Here is a 16,241-nt window from a genome sequence, read left to right on the forward strand (position 1 = left end):
CAACTACGTAATTCTTCAATGGCTTTCTCTGAATAATTTATATTTTTAAGTTCTATCATTTCCTCTACGAGTTCCGTTATTTTAGGGTGCCTTGCTCAAATCTGTTATTTTGAGTGTTTTCTTTTTATACACAAGTAGCAAGCAGCCTTTAGTTTCTACTTCTATTTTTGTATGTACTAGGTCTCGTTTGCCATTGCACACCATAGAATTACTGCTACTAAAATGAAAATATTTCAGCTCACTGATACGAAGATGTCATATTTGCACTTGTTCAATTCAAATGTCATTTGTGCACTGGTCAATCATCGCAAATGTTTGTGAAACTTCTAGAGTACTTCAGGGCTTTGTAGCTAAGACTGACCCTGAGATAAACGAGCCAGTCACACATTTTTGCTTCCCGACCTGAACTGACATATGTTGCTGTTCTCCCTTGGCAATAGGGCAACGTTTGCTACTTTTATTTGGAATCTCATCCCACCCTCGTTGATGACACAATTGGTGTCTAAATAGCAGTGCTTTGCCCAAGAACTAGCCTTAAAGCTGACTGAGCCTGGCCCGGAGCCAGGACATTGTTCACTGTGCCTTGCTGTGTCCGTGTCCCTGACCCCCGCCCACGCCGCTGCTAGCGTGTTCGAGGCCCTCCTCCTTCTGCCGCGTTTCCCCGCCGCTGCCTCCCTGCGGCCCTGCGCCCCTCGCGCCCCCATTTGCCGCTCCCTCCCGCCTCCCAGCTGCTCCTCCCTCCCCCCTCCCTTCTTAATGGCTGTCGCTGCGTGGACGCGCCGCTGGCGCGCCGGAGGCAAGCCCGTCTGCGCCCGTCCGCGCCTGGACCACGCCCAGCGCCACCCCCCCCTGGTTCGCACGACCCCCGCACCACCAGACGCCGCTACTCGGCCAACCAGCTCATCCCCCTCAAACCCGGTTGCTCCACAACATGCTACCAGGCCTCACCAAAGTACACCAAAGGACCCTTCTCCTGCCGCGCCTGCAACTTCACCTGCGACAGAACAAGGAAAACTGCAACAACCGGCACAAACCACCTCCACTGCATACTCCTCAACACACGCTCCTCACGCAAGCACGCCATCGAGCTTTGGGACCTGCTCGACACCACCTCCCCAGACGTAGCCTTCCTGACCGAAACCTGGTGGAATGACTCCTCAGCACCTGACATCCCGGACGGCTACAAGATCATCAGAAGGGATCGCCCCAATGGAATCGGAGGAGGAGTAGCCATCGCCCACAAATCCACCCTCAAAATTCACACCCACACGGACGACACCCTCAAGACCGATGAACACCTACACTTCCGGATCCACATCGACCCCAACACCACTCTCAGGGGAACTCTCATCTACAGACCCCCAGGACCACCAGCACCCTTCAGCGACTCCATCGCTGACCTCACGAGCACCCACGCGCTCTCTTCTACGGACTACATCCTCCTTGGAGACCTCAATTTCCACTTGGAGAACAACAACGACTCCAACACCGCATCTCTGATTGACAACCTCTCCAACCTTGGCCTCAGACAACTGGTCAACACACCCACCCACACCGCCGGCCACACGCTTGACCCGATCTTCTCCGCAAGCAACCACGTCACCTTTAACCACACCACCGAACTTCACTGGACCGACCACCACTGCATCCACTTCACATTCAAGAAGCACACCGAGCACCACCGCACCCAACAACCACCACACCGTCGCTGGACCAAAGTCACCGATGACCAGCTGACCAGCACCCTCACCCAGAACCCACCCACCGACTCCACCGACCCAGACACCGCCGCACTCAACCTACGACGGTGGATCAACAACTGCGCCAACACCCTCGCACCACTCAAGAGGTCCACAGACAATCAAGAAAGAAAAAAAGCCGCCTGGTTCACTGACGAACTCCTATCCCCCAAACGTGTCTGCCAGAAACTAAAGAAGAAATGGCTCCTTGAACACACACCCGACAGCCTGTCAGCCCACAAGGAGGCCACCCGCAAGCACCACCAGCTAATCAGACTCGCCAAACGATCCCACTTCACAGAACGCCTGAACAACAACGCACACGACAGCAAAGAACTCTTCTGCATCGTGAAAGAGCTCTCCAACCCCAGCGCCAACGTCAACGACATTCCACCATCCCAAGAACTCTGCGACGCCCTGTCCACCTTTTTCTATCAAAAGATCACCGACATCCACGACAGCCTCAACACCACACCTCCGTCAGACCCCACCCCCAGAAACTCCACCTGCACCAACCGCCTGACCACCTGGACCTACGTAGACGACACTGAAACACGCAGGATCATGAACTCCATCCACTCAGGATCCCCTTCGGACCCATGCCCCCACCACGTTTACAACAAAGCCGACTATACCATCGCCCCCCAACTTCGAAAGGTCATCAACTTATCCTTCGAAACCGCAACTTTCCCGGAAAGCTGGAAGCACGCCGAAATCCACGCTCTCCTTAAGAAGCCCAAGGCAGACCCCAACGACCTCAAAAACTTCCGACCGATCTCCCCGCTCCCTTTCCCGGCGAAGGTCATCGAGAAGATTGTCAACGCTCAGCTTACCCACCACCTCGAGGACAACTCCATCCTGGACTCCTCCCAGTCCGGTTTCAGACGCAACCACAGCACCGAGACAGCACTCCTCGCCGCCACAGATGACATCAGACAGCAAATGGACAATGGCGAAACATCAGCCCTCATCCTCCTTGACCTATCCGCAGCCTTCGACGCGGCCTACCATCGCACCCTATTAACACGCGTCCACGAAGCCGGAATACAAGAAAAAGCCCTCAACTGGATCTCCTCATTCCTCTCCGGCAGAACCCAGAGAGTCCGCCTCCCACCCTTCCGCTCCAAAGCCACCAACATCATCTGCGGTGTACCCCAAGGCTCCTCACTGAGCCCGACGCTGTTCAACATCTACATGGCCCCCCTCGCACAACTGGCCCGTCAACACAACCTCAACATTCTCTCTTACGCCGACGACACACAGCTCATCCTCTCCCTCACCAAAGACCCACACACCACCAAAGCCAACCTCCACGAGGGAATGAAGTCCATCGCCGAGTGGATGAGACACAGCCGCCTGAAATTGAACTCCGACAAGACGGAGGTCCTCATCCTCGGACGCAACCCCTCCGCCTGGGATGACTCCTGGTGGCCCACTTCGCTGGGAGCCCCGCCAACGCCAGCCAACCACGCACGCAACCTGGGTTTCGTCCTCGACTCCGCCCTCACCATGTCCAACAGGTCAACGCAGTTTCCTCCTTCTGCTACAACACCCTCTGCATGCTCCGTAGAATCTACAAATGGATCCCGATTGGAAACCAGACGAACGTGACCCAGGCCCTCATCAGCAGCAGACTAGACTACGGCAACGCTCTCTACACAGGCATCCCAGAAAAAGACATCCGACGCCTCCAACGCATCCAAAACGCCTCCGCCCGACTGGTCCTTGACATACCCCGCCGCTGCCACATCTCCCACCACCTGAGAGACCTCCACTGGCTCCCCGTGGACAAGAGGATCACCTTCAAGCTCCTCACCCACGCTCACAAGGCACTCCACAACGCCGGACCAGCCTACCTGAACTACAGACTCAACTTCTACGCCCCCACCCGCCAACTCCGCTCTGCCAACCTCGCCCTCGCCATCGTTCCCCGCATCCAGCGCAAGACCTCTGGTGGCAGATCCTTCTCCTACCTTGCCGCCAAGACCTGGAACACCCTCCCGACCCCCCTGCGACAGACCCAGGACCTTCTCACCTTCAGGAGACTTCTTAAGACCTGGCTCTTCGACCAGTAGCAGCACCCACCCCCCCTTTTTCTTCAGAGCCTTGAAACCCTAACGGGTACGTAGTGCGCTCTGTAGAAATGTTGTGATTGATTGATTGATTGAAAGGGATACTGGCAGGGCCAGACAGCTCTATAAAAAAGTCCCTGGCAGCAAAATAAAAGTTACCCCCTTTAGTGGATTAGATAGCTAATAAGAAACCCATGTTTGCAAACAGGGACAGTTTTGACAGTGTGACCCTAAGGATTTTGGGGGCCTTGGGCAAGACATACTTTAGAGCCCCATGTGTGAAACGGCTTTGTATTTTCCCACCTATTTTCTGCTAATTCAAGCCCCATGATGCCCAACAATACTGAATAATAAATATGTTAACGGTTGAGATGGACAGATAGAAAAGTGTGACCTAGAGAGAACTTTTACTTTCCCAGGGAGCCCAGTGGGAAGTGGGGTTCATGGGCAATTGCCCTATTTGTCAATTTCTTAAAACGTCTCTGAGTTTTGAACTTCTAAAGAAATGCTGTACAGATGTTTTGCAAGTAATGGAAGGCTGCATGGATTTGAGATTACAACAGGCAATGTTTCCATTAATATTAGCTAAATCAACATTACAAAATGGCCGAGCAGACTATAAAACAGCACTTAAACAGCCCAAAAAACGCCCGCACATTAACCTGCCATACTAGCCCATCAGGCATTCCCTGATTGCCCTGTAGACCAGTCTGACACTAGATATTGGTGGAAGACACGCAGCTTATAATAGAACATACATATGACCTGTGAATAGACTTGTCTCGATTTTTTATATTTACCTTTCACGTGAATGATTGTCCCATTATCAACGCTGCAGGAGTAAGGAGGTGGCGACATGAACTCAGTGTAGCAAAAATAAATATCTGTGTGGTTCACCTTGAGATCCGAGAGTCGAAAGGTAACATTGGTTTCACTCGGAGTACCCAAACAGTTAATTCCCAATAGTGACTGATTAAATGGTTTATAGGTCCCGTTAGAAAAGTATCCAGAGCACACAACCTCGCTGATCCCTCTGTGCAGTGACACCCGGATATCCGTCGCCTTCCCACCTTCCCTGGTGTTGCATTTGTACTGACAGGTGAGTGTCGCGCTCTTCTTAACAACCAGGAGAGAAGGTTGCTTAGCTGAACTACATGGTTCTGGAAAGGAGAAAGGTCACTATTATTTCATTGCAGTACATAAAATATCATTAATGCATAATTAACAGACACATTGATCAGTAGGGGTTTTGAAAAAGTACTACAATAATGCTTAGTCCTGATATTTAAAAGCTGTGGAAGATGAGCGTGAGGTTTGATTCTTAGTTTATGCTGAATTGCAAGCTGCCCATTAAGTACTTACAAATGCACCAAGAAATGGCACAATTCAGTTAGTTTTGCTTCACAAAAAGGCGCAGCATGGCAGATGTTTTTGCGGGTCCTGGTCAACAGCTTCAGTGGGCCCTCCCATTGAACCAACCCCTATTTCTAAGTTTAACACAAACATATCCTTAAGGGAAAGTCAAGACCCGGCAGATACAGCATCTGGCGCCTTCTAGTGTTATTAACTCCTTCATCATTATAGAGCAGGTTAGGGTTACAGTAAAAAACAAAAATACATTTTGCAGATTGAGTATGAAGTCTTGACAAACCACCGACCTGGGGAATGAGAGCCCCCTCTACCCGCGCTTCTGATGACCCTGAGAAGGTGTGTCTTACTCCTGCAAACATCCAAATAAGTCAGGAGTATGTGACACCTCCTACAGTAAATATTCCTTGGGAATCAAAACTGTGAAGTATTTTCTAGTTTACTCCTGAATTTCCAGGTGTAAAACAATTGGGAGACTCTAATATATTTTTTGGGGGAATATTTTTTGTTTGGTTTTAGACAGTCATTACAAAAAAAGAGCACCAACTTGTGTCCACACATACAAAAAAGCGTGCGGAAGGGCAATTGCAAGTCAGGTATCCCCACAGTAGTGGAGGATAACATCTTACTAATACACAGTATAAAAAGAACAATTAGGCAGGCACAGTAAATCATGATACATGGGTCAGGAATGGCAAGGCAACAAGACTTCAGTCGCATTCTCATACACATCTAAATCACCGCATGGAATCCAGCCGCTCCAAATTTGGAGAGTCCAACATTTAACAATCGAAAGTTCTGAGAAGTCCCATAAAAACATATAAACAAATGTGCATACGATTTCACCTTCTCCCGATATTTGAAGTAGTAAGAGCTTGGAATGGTCCTTCCCATGTAAAGTGTTTGGGTCGTTTGAGTCATCCTTGAGCTAGTGATATTGACTCCTTGGATCATTTATTAAGGTTTTGTAATTCTATACATTTTCTATGAAATGAAATATTTATCCTTTCTCAAAGGAAAATTGGTTTTGTTGTTTGGACGTATTCAATCCAAGTTTTTTTTTTTATTGAAATCATCTTACATTTCTTCTTGAAGGTCTACTGGGTATTAATATGTTTTATTAGATATTTTAGAACTCAATTACTTTGCACGTTTACAGTATTTTAAAAATAAAAATAAAACACATTTTAAATAAAAATTAAATGAAATGGAAAGTTTGAGAACTGTGGCAGTAACATTTAAGCACAGTTAGCTGACTTTAGCAGATGGCTTAGTTACTAAGTTTGAAAAAACAAAATAGATTTATTATGAATTAAATAATAGAATTCCAGTAGACCTGGAAACATGGACTAATCTAATGTATCGGTATATGTTTCTTGGAAAGTATTATACATGTTTTTAATCTGGTGTTATAGAAGGCATGTATACCATGTCCAGTGTCTGTCTGGTCTGTAGAGCAATCAGGGAGCACCTGATGGGCTAGTCTCGCAGGACAAGGCAAACGTTGTGGTGTGGCTAGCTCATGTATATTAGATAAGCACTAGAAATCTTACTATTCCTGCTTCATGGAAGGAATGATGCATTGTCTCAATTGTTACAAAAACAGGATGACTCTAGAGAAGTCACCCACATGCTAATTACCTTGAGTACAGCATTTCATTGGGCAGGGACACGTGTTTCAGATGAAGACAGAGTGCTTCTATTGTACTTTTGCTTTGTGTGAAAGCCCAGACTAAGTACAACAGGATTGAGCTGATTATGATGCCGGTTGAATGATAAAAGGAATAGACCGGATTCCTTTTTTATTTGAAATAGCAACAAAGGCATTAGGCTTGGTGTATTTATAGTGAAAAGTGGATGTGAAAGTCAATAGGCTTTAAGGCTTGTAAAGATTTTTTTTTTAATGGAATCCCACAGGTTACCTTAGTAGGCGAATGTTTTGATGTTGGTTACACACCAAACCCTTTGTAGAAGATATGTACTGTGATAATTCATGTGAGGCCACCTTAGGAAGTTTGACTCTATTTTTGTATATATTTATGATGTTTTTACTGTATTTTTAATGGCTGTTTGTGGAACAGTGTAGGCTCAGTGTAGTGTTGTGAGACTGTGCGCTAGGACTCTTGCAGTTCTAGGCGGACTCAACAGAGGAATTATGTAACTTGCGGTAAGATATTAAGATGTGTGTTAGAAATAGGGCCTCTAGTTGGCAGTGGTGTGTATCCTGTCAAAGTGGGGATCCTCACTCTAGTCACAGTGAGGGAACCACACAGCTAAAATAACCTCTTTTCACTCCCTTGGTAGCTTGGCTCGAGCAGATGCTTGAAAAATCCAGATGTGCTGTGTAGATGGGAATGCAGTGACACAGGTGCTGTGTCTATTCTGCAGCCGTGAGACAGACGCTGCAACGATTCTCCAGCCACGGGGCAGATGCTGCGTCAATTCTCCAGCCATGGAGCAGGTGCTGTTCAGTTCTTCAGCCGTGGGCAGGTGCTGCTTCGATTCTTCATCCGTGAGGCAGGCGATGTGTCGATTCTCCTGACGCAGTGCATCGATGCATGAATTTTCTCCTTCAGATCACCAGCTTGCATTGGACTGGAGTTGGCACCACTTGGCAAGTCAGGACACTCATCAGAAGAGTTGAGGCCATGGCAGATAAAGTTGTTGATGTCACTGAGACTTCTTAACAGGAGGCAAGCTCAGTCCAAGCTCTTGGAGAACCTTTGGAAGCAGGATGTAGAAAGTCAAGTCCAGTTCTTTCACTCCCAGGACAGCAGCAGCAAGCAGCAGGCCATCATAACAAAGCAACAGGCAGAGAGGCGCCCCTCTGACAGCATCCAGCTCTTCTTAGTGGCAGAATTTGCTCAGTCCAGAAAGATTCTAACTATGTGGTGTCAGAGGTGCAGTACGTATACCCATTTCTCTCTTTGAAGTCGCCAAACTTCAAATAGAAGTCTTTGTGTTGCACAAGACCCTGCCTTTTCCTACCCTGACCCAGGTACATTCTAGGGGGGTTGGAGATTGCTTTGTGTGAGGACAGGCACAGCCCTCTTCAGGTGCAAGTGTCAGCTCTTCCCAGCGCTCTAGCTCAGGAACACCAATCACGATATGCAAGGCACACCTCAGCTGCTTTGTGTGACTGTCTAGAGTTAATGAACAAACAGCCCAACTGACATCCTGACCCAGATTTGTATTCAACAGGCAGGTAACACAGAATGGTTAATCAAGAAAATGCCCACTTTCTAAACATGGCATTCTCAAATTTACAATTCAAAAACCAACTTCACCAAAAGATGCATTTTAAATTGTGGATTGAGAGACCCCAAACTCATAACTAATATCTCTATCTGCTCCCAAGGGAAATTTCACTCAAAAGATATTTCAAGGCAACCCCCATGTTACCCTACAGGAGAAATAGCCCAGCCTTGAAATAATGAAAAAAATTTAGCAGTTTTTCACTATCAGGACACATAAAGCACACCAGTACAGGTGCTACCATTTAAATACACTGCACCCTGTCCAAGGGGCCACTTTTGGGCTACTTTAGGGGTGGCTTACATGTAGTAAAAGTGATGGTTTGGGCCTGGCAATTAGGTACACTTGCAGGTCGAAGTAGCAGTTTAAAATTGCACTCACAGACACTGGAATGGCAGGCATGAGATATGTTTGCTGGACTATACATGTGGGTGGCACAGTCAGTTCTGAAGGCCTACTGGTAGCATTTGATTTACAGGCCCTGGGCACACCGTGTGTAATATACTAGCAGCAGTAAAGTGCCCAGAACCCAAAGCCAACAAAAACAGGTCAGAAAAAATAGGATTAAAAAGGCAAAAAGTTAGGAATATCCCTACACAAAAGTTAGGTCCAACAGTGTGTTTATTAATGGTTATGACGTAATCAGAGTGCAGTCTGTGATCATATGCTGAGAAATAAAAACATCTGTTATAGAGCCCTGTGTGTGGCGTGGTCATTTCCATGGACTGGAGAGGACACTAAAACTGGCAACGAGCAGGAGATACATACCTTGAAGAAACAAGACTACTCTCTCTGAAAGCTTGCAACGATACAGCAAACTGCACATGCGCGCCATGTCCACTCAAATCAATGAGAAGCAGTTTGAAGTTGGAATGTGTGGAGATGAACCCCCACCTCAGCCATATACGGCCCTCGAAAAAGTTGAAGGCTCTGCAGAGGACAGCTATTGAAAAGCCCACCAGAATACGTTGGTAAGGCTGAAAGAAGAAATACTTAACTGGACCATAACACAGAGCCATCCTCCATGTAAAGCAAACACTAAAGGCAGTTATAACCAGGTACGAAAGTACAAACATACTTAACAGCACAAGCAAGAGAAGTACCACACGACCTAGAATCAGGTAAGATGACCCAGGCATGGTTGAGAGGCCGATGCATACAATGGGCTGAGTGACATCCTTTGAAATGAAAGCCATTGGAAAAGTGAATTTTTTCAATGGCTGCTGAAAAGAGCACGAAGTATGATGCAGCTGTGTTTCTGAAACCACCACTGCCATTCAACACCACCAAAAAGCAAAATATTAGCGCCAGCTGGACCGCATGAATTGAGACTATCAATGACTTCATAGATGCCCTAGAAGAAGAAGATGATAAGAAAATCATTAAGTATTTGAAGAACCTTGCTAGTGACAGAATAAAAGAAATGCTGAGGAAAATCTTGCAGACTGATGCAATATCATACCGTCAGATCAAAAAAGCATTGGCTACCAAGTTCAGTCCGATGTCAAATTTCGACTATGAAAGGTACATTTTCAATCAAGTAAAAGAGCAAGCTAGTAAAACTATGGATGAATTTGTTAAAAGACTTGACATGCGCATTAAACAAAGTAAGTTTAGTGAACTTATGATGAAGAAGCCATACTCAGATTTATCGATGGCTGTCTTTCAGACTCTTTCAGAAGACGCATGTTGAGAGAGATGCTCAATTTAGAGAAAATACTAATGGCTGCACGAGCTGATGAAAGCAAATCGACAAGCTGCGATATGGAAGCTGGAATAGCAAAAAATTTATCCGGGTTGGTCATGAAAAGCAAGCACATGTACAAGGTAGGTGCATTCAAGCCGATGTCTTCAAAGAAGAGAAAGTTGTCGTTCCGATGTGGGTTTTCATTTTTCCGTGATGGTAAGTGTCCAGCCATAAGATAAACATGCAAAGGTTGAGGGAAAGAAAAACACTTCACTGGTTTGCAAAGTGAAAGAGAAACCAAACACATCACAGTAAGAAGAAAAAATGGATGCCAGAAGGTTCCAGAAACATTCCTGCTATGCCACAAAGCCAAAAGGCAACATCAGTTACGACAAAAAGCAACCAGACAAAGTCAAGCATCATCATCAAGCTCATTCTACAAAGGCTCTTCAACTTCATTATCAAGCACCATTGAAGAAGATGGATGTGTAATAATGATATTGACCAAGTAACAAAAGATGCAGGTCAGTTTGGCTGCTTGACAGGAAGAACAAAAAACAAAGACAAACCATGAAACGAAACAACCGAATTCATTGGGACTGCCCCAAATTACAATAAAGGTTAATGATTGCCCCATAACCTTTATCATAGACAGCGGTGCGTCGATTAACATCATGCCAGTTGAGAAGCCTGTCTACCGTGCCACACGTCACCCTGTCAAACACAAAGGTATACACGTGGGCTGCTTCTAAACCATTGCAGATTAAAGGGTCATTCACAGCGACAAAGCAACATAAAGCAAGACTGAGTGAGTGCTGCTAACCAGGCATTAGCCCCAGTGTTCTTCCCACAATTGGCACACCTCTGGTACACAGCAAAGTCCCGTGTGAAAGGTACCAATGGTATGAAGTGCTCTGTGGCCAAGGAGGGTCCCTAAGGGATGCAGCATGTATTGTGCCACCTTAAGGGATGCCTCACCAAATACAGGCACACTGCCATTGCAACTTGTGTATGCTGGTGGGTAGAAAAAGGTAAAGACCACATGGCCATGCCTGCCAACCACTGCCTGTGACATAGGAAATTCACCCCTTAGCAGGCCTTACAGCCCTAAGGCAGGGTGCCCTATACCACAGGGGAGGGCATAGCTGCATGAGAAATATGACCCTACTATGTCTAAGTTTTTAAATTCTTAGACATTGTAAGTATAGTGTGGTCATATTACGTACATAGGCTGGGAGTTTGTCATTACGAACTTCACAGCTCCATGATGGCTTCACTGAAGACTGGGAAATTCGGTATAAAACTTTTCAGCACACTAATCCGACACTGATGCCAGTGTTGGATTTGTGGTAGAATGCACACAGAGGGCATCTTAGAGGTGTCCCCTGTATTTTACCTAACCCTCTAGTGTAGGGCTGATTGGTCAGGTGCCAGCCTGTCACTGACAGACAAGGTTCTGACCCCATGGGGTGAGAGCCTTAGTGCTCTCTGGGGTCAGGAACAAAGCCTACTCTGGGTGGAGGTGCTTCACACCTCCCAACTGCAGGAATTACAACATTCAGGCCTTCTGTTACAGTGCCCCAGGTTCCTGGCAACCTCAAGACAAAAAAGAAGGACTAAAAAGCCTACCCCCAGCAGCGAAGACTCCAGATGACAACTGAATTGGACCCAGCCCTACTGGCCTATCTGCAGCTTCAAGACTCCACGTATAAAAAGGCGATGCATCCTGCAGGACTAGTGACCTCTACAAAACCCCCAGAGGACTGCCTGCCCAGCAGAGGACCAAGAACTCCTGAAGCCCCCTGCCCTTAGGGAATCTAACCAATGGTCCAGCAGTGTCCATGAGACACCTCTCCTACTTGTTCAGCCTTTGGGTTTTTTGGAACCGACCCCCTGGGCCCAGCCTGCAGCATCCTTGTGACCCCGGGGTTCCCCCAGTGAAAAGGATTGGGCGTTCCTTGCAGTGTTTACATCCTCCACCAGGCTGCCCCTGTGCCACTGAGGGCCTGTGTTTGGTGCTGACCTGTGCCCACCCCGGTGATCAACTATACCCCCAGGTCTGTGCCCTGAAGTCACAGGTACTTACCTGCAAAATGTTTTCTTCGAGTGCCCCAGTTCTCATAGGATTTCATTGAAAACCCAACATCAACTTTGACCTCTGCACCCTGCTGGACCCATGTTGCTGGTGGTTCACTTTTTGGGTCAACTTTAACTTTGACCTGTGGACATCCTAACCCCCAAAGACTAGGATCGCAAGTCAAGTACTTACCTGTAAACTGTGCTAATACTTTTACTCCCCTAAGACTGCATTGGTTCCTATGAGAAATTGCACTAAGGGCCTGATTATGACAAAGTGACGGTAGGACTGCCACGGTTGCAGCAGTCCGACTGCCACATTATGAGGTTGTCCCCACCAGGATCTTCAATCCTGATGGGCTGATAGCAGGTGCAGGTTGCAGAGGGTGGCTCTGAACGAAGCGCCATCCTGCTGATTACAACCTTGTTCTCCACCAGCCTTTTCATAGCAGTAGCACTGCCATGATAAGGCTGGTGGAGAACAGTTGCAGGTGGCCCCTGCACTGCCCTGTGGCTTGGGCAGTGCAGGAGTGCCCCTGCCCACCACCCCTGAAATGCGCACTGTCTGTTGTGAAGATAGTGCTAATTTCAAGGGTACGGGTGTACCCTGCATGTGGCAGCATTGTTGCCAGCTCAATTATGAGCCGGAGACAATGCTGCTGCCACTTTCTCACTGGGCTGGCTGGTGGAAACCTTAGTTTCCTGCCAGTCATCCCAATGGGAAAGTCGTAATGCACCCAGTGGGGAGGTCGCAAGCATGTAGGCGACCACTCGGTCGGGAGTTTTGCGGACAGGTGTTCCCGTTCACCAAAGACAGCTACTTGCCCCCCACAAGATGTCAGTTATTGCTCAAGGTACATTTGTGACTAGAGTGAGTGTCCCATTGAGAGACTTAAAAACACAAAATGTCCCTTTCCAGTGCCATGCTGAATGTGATCAAAGTTTCAAGAGAATAAAACATGCAATTGAAAAATGCAACTGGCCTATTTTGCCACCAAGTTCCATATTGAGATCACAGTAATTGTGAGCCCAGTGGGGCTTGTTCAACATAATGGTCATCGAATGCTTAGAAATACATTGTGGCCTATACCAGTTAAAACCTGTCTGACACACAACGTGCCTATTCTAAGCTGGAGGAGAGTCTGGCTCTAGTATAGGCCTGCAAACATTTTTAGGGTCGAGCCTGCGTTGCATGCGCTCGCGCATGCGTTTCGCAGGGAGACTCTGTTGTATTTATAAAAGTGCTCGGAGCCCTGTCAACTTCACAGCAGTTTTTTTTATTGGTTGGTGGGCTTCCCTAAAAAAATCTGCTTGCTTTCATTAGTCGAAAGCACGCATATGTCATGCCTTTTCCGGTGGCTAGCCCTCCTCCAGCGCAGCGACCAAGTACAGAAAACATGCGAGGCTCTCTGTTTTCCATCGGGCTCGTGGACTTATTTTTCTCTAATTTACAAGCGTGATCTCGCTTGGCAGAAGTCGAGCGCTTTAGGTACTTGATTTCACTTTTTCGGGTTATGTACATAAATGCACTTTTGCCCGATAGGTGAAAAGTCGGGTTAGGAGTTTACAACGCGATCAGCTCTAACATGAGCAAACGCGAGACCCGATGCATTGTAAATGCTTGTTATGTGTTTGTATATGGAAACATTTCACTATTATTACAGACATCCAAGCTCACTATGTTTGGAAACGCAAAAGCCAAAATGCCCACTCATATTAAGAGGTGGGGATTGTGCCTGCAAGAGTACGACTATGCTACTTTACACAAGCCAGGTGCTGATTCTTTTTCACAAGTCCCACTACATCGTCGCAGCAAGACATCCAAAATGGCTGAGAAGTACATTAACTTCATTGTGAAGTCCAACACACCAGCAGCCCTAACCATTGAACAGATTATTGCTGGTACTACTGCCAATAAGAACATGCTTATTCTCAAAGACATCATTTCAACTTAATCTTGAAAGAAGAGAACTCTACCTTTTGCTGATGATGTTGGATGTAAAAAAATCAAAAGTGTACAGGATGAACTGTCTGTGAAAAGGGAAGGCGTTGTATTGAGAGGTTTGAGAATGGTCATACCTGAGAGCCTTAGACAGCAAGTCATTAAACTAAGCCATGAAAGGCATGGAGGCATTCTAGCCACCATAACAGCCTTTGGATGAGCGAATTCAGAGGGAAATAAACGAGTGCCATCTTTGCAAATGCCTTTCCCCTAAAGTGATGCAGCATCAATTAACACTGTCTGACCTTCCTGCACAGGTTTGGGAAAGAGTTGCGGTTGATTTTTTGGGCCCTTAGGAAATGGATATCATCTCATGGCGGTCATTGATAACTCCTCTACTAATAAAAAAGTATGAATACTTATCATGACAAGTTATCAGGACAAGGTCATTGAGTGGCTGGATGAGATCTTTGCAGCATGGGGTATCCCCACCATTCTAAAATCTGACAAAGGTCTGCCATACAATAGCAAAGAATTCAAGGAGTTTCTAGTCAGACTAAGGGGGTGATTCTTACCTTGGCGGGCGGCGGAGGCCGCCCGCCAAAGTACCCCCGCCAGAACACCGCACCGCGGTCGTCAGACCGCTGCGGTGATTCTGGGTTTTCCACTGGGCTGGCGGGCGACCGCCAAAAGGCCGCCCGCCAGCCCAGTGGAAAACAACCTTCCCACGAGGACGCCGGCTCTGAATGGAGCCGGCGGAGTGGGAAGGTGCGACGGGTGCAGTGGCACCCGTCGCGTATTTCAGTGTCTGCAAAGCAGACACTGAAATACAAAGTGGGGCCCTCTTACGGGGGCCCCTGCAGTGCCCATGCCATTGGCATGGGCACTGCAGGGGCCCCCAGGGGCCCCACGACACCCCATACCGCCATCCTGTTCCTGGCGGGCGAACCGCCAGGAACAGGATGGCGGTATTGGGTGTCAGAATCCTCCATGGCGGCGCAGCTCGCTGCGCCGCCATGGAGGATTCATTTGGGCAGCGGAAAACCGGCGGGAGACCGCCGGTTTTCCACTTCTCACCGCGGCCAAACCGCCGCGGTCAGAATGCCCTGCGGGGCACCGCCAGCCTGTTGGCGGTGCTCCCGCCAACCCTGGCCCCGGCGGTCCATGACCGCCGGGGTCAGAATGACCCCCTAAATGCCAAGCATTAAAAGAGTACACCTCTTTGGCTCTAAGCCACTGGTGTTGTGGAATGATTCATAGGAACCCTCAAGACAGTAATTCAATGAGCATCAATGGAAGGGGTTGAGTTAAACAAAACCTCTGTGCTTACCGTTAAACTCATCACTTCACAACTGGTAAGATTTCTGCCACCTTGCTATTTGGGAGAGCCACTGGAACCAAACTGCAACAGTGTGCATACCCTTGAATGCTGATAAGGTTTGTGTCACCGACACTTCTCGAAAATGCTAAATGAAAACATGCTGATTGGCATTGATGAGCTCAGGAAACAGTCTTCGATGAAGGTGACGGACTTCTAGTCCAACAGAAACAAAAGTGGAAAACAGACACTCCATTTGGTGTTGATCCTCTGAGAATGGTGACATGCAAAGGAGCCATGATGATGGTGCATCATCCTGGAAAGTCCATTACACAGGACTTGTCACACTTACACACCTACCTCAATGTTTGTCTGTGATAGTATGCCGAGGAATAAAGATGTCTGTTATAGAACTCCATGTGTGGCGTGGTCATTTACATGCTTCTAGGGCCGGATAGGATGCTACACTCATTACAGTATGGCAGAGCTAGTTATGGTTAGAAACCAGTGATAAAGTATAGGCCTCACTGGGAAAAGGTATGTCCGAGAAGTAGGTCTGATGTGGTTCATTCATTGTGAAAATCATTTGTTAATGACAACAGAGCTCTATGGATGGATGGTCATTACAGTATGTAAAAGGCTTTAGACAAGTATTTTGATGCATGGAATCTCACAGATTGGCATAATGGGAAGGGGGTTTGGTGTTAACAAACCTTACTAAAACACCCTGGAGGTAGCTTTTCACTGTTAAAATTCTTGTTAACTCCTCTTAGAAGCAGTTGTA

General features: G+C 47.3%; 1 protein-coding gene across 1 annotated transcript in view; it reads right to left on the reverse strand.

Moving 5' to 3' along the window:
- Positions 1–16,241, reverse strand: part of CD28 (CD28 molecule) — a 91,843-nt gene that overhangs the window by 33,066 nt on the left and 42,536 nt on the right. The window contains exon 2 of the mRNA XM_069221427.1: positions 4,612–4,971. Within this exon, the coding sequence (XP_069077528.1) occupies positions 4,612–4,971 (360 nt within the window). The remainder of the gene's footprint in view (positions 1–4,611; positions 4,972–16,241) is intronic.

Source organism: Pleurodeles waltl, chromosome 3_1 (assembly GCF_031143425.1).
Source record: "Pleurodeles waltl isolate 20211129_DDA chromosome 3_1, aPleWal1.hap1.20221129, whole genome shotgun sequence".
Classification (NCBI taxonomy): Eukaryota; Metazoa; Chordata; class Amphibia; order Caudata; family Salamandridae; genus Pleurodeles; species Pleurodeles waltl.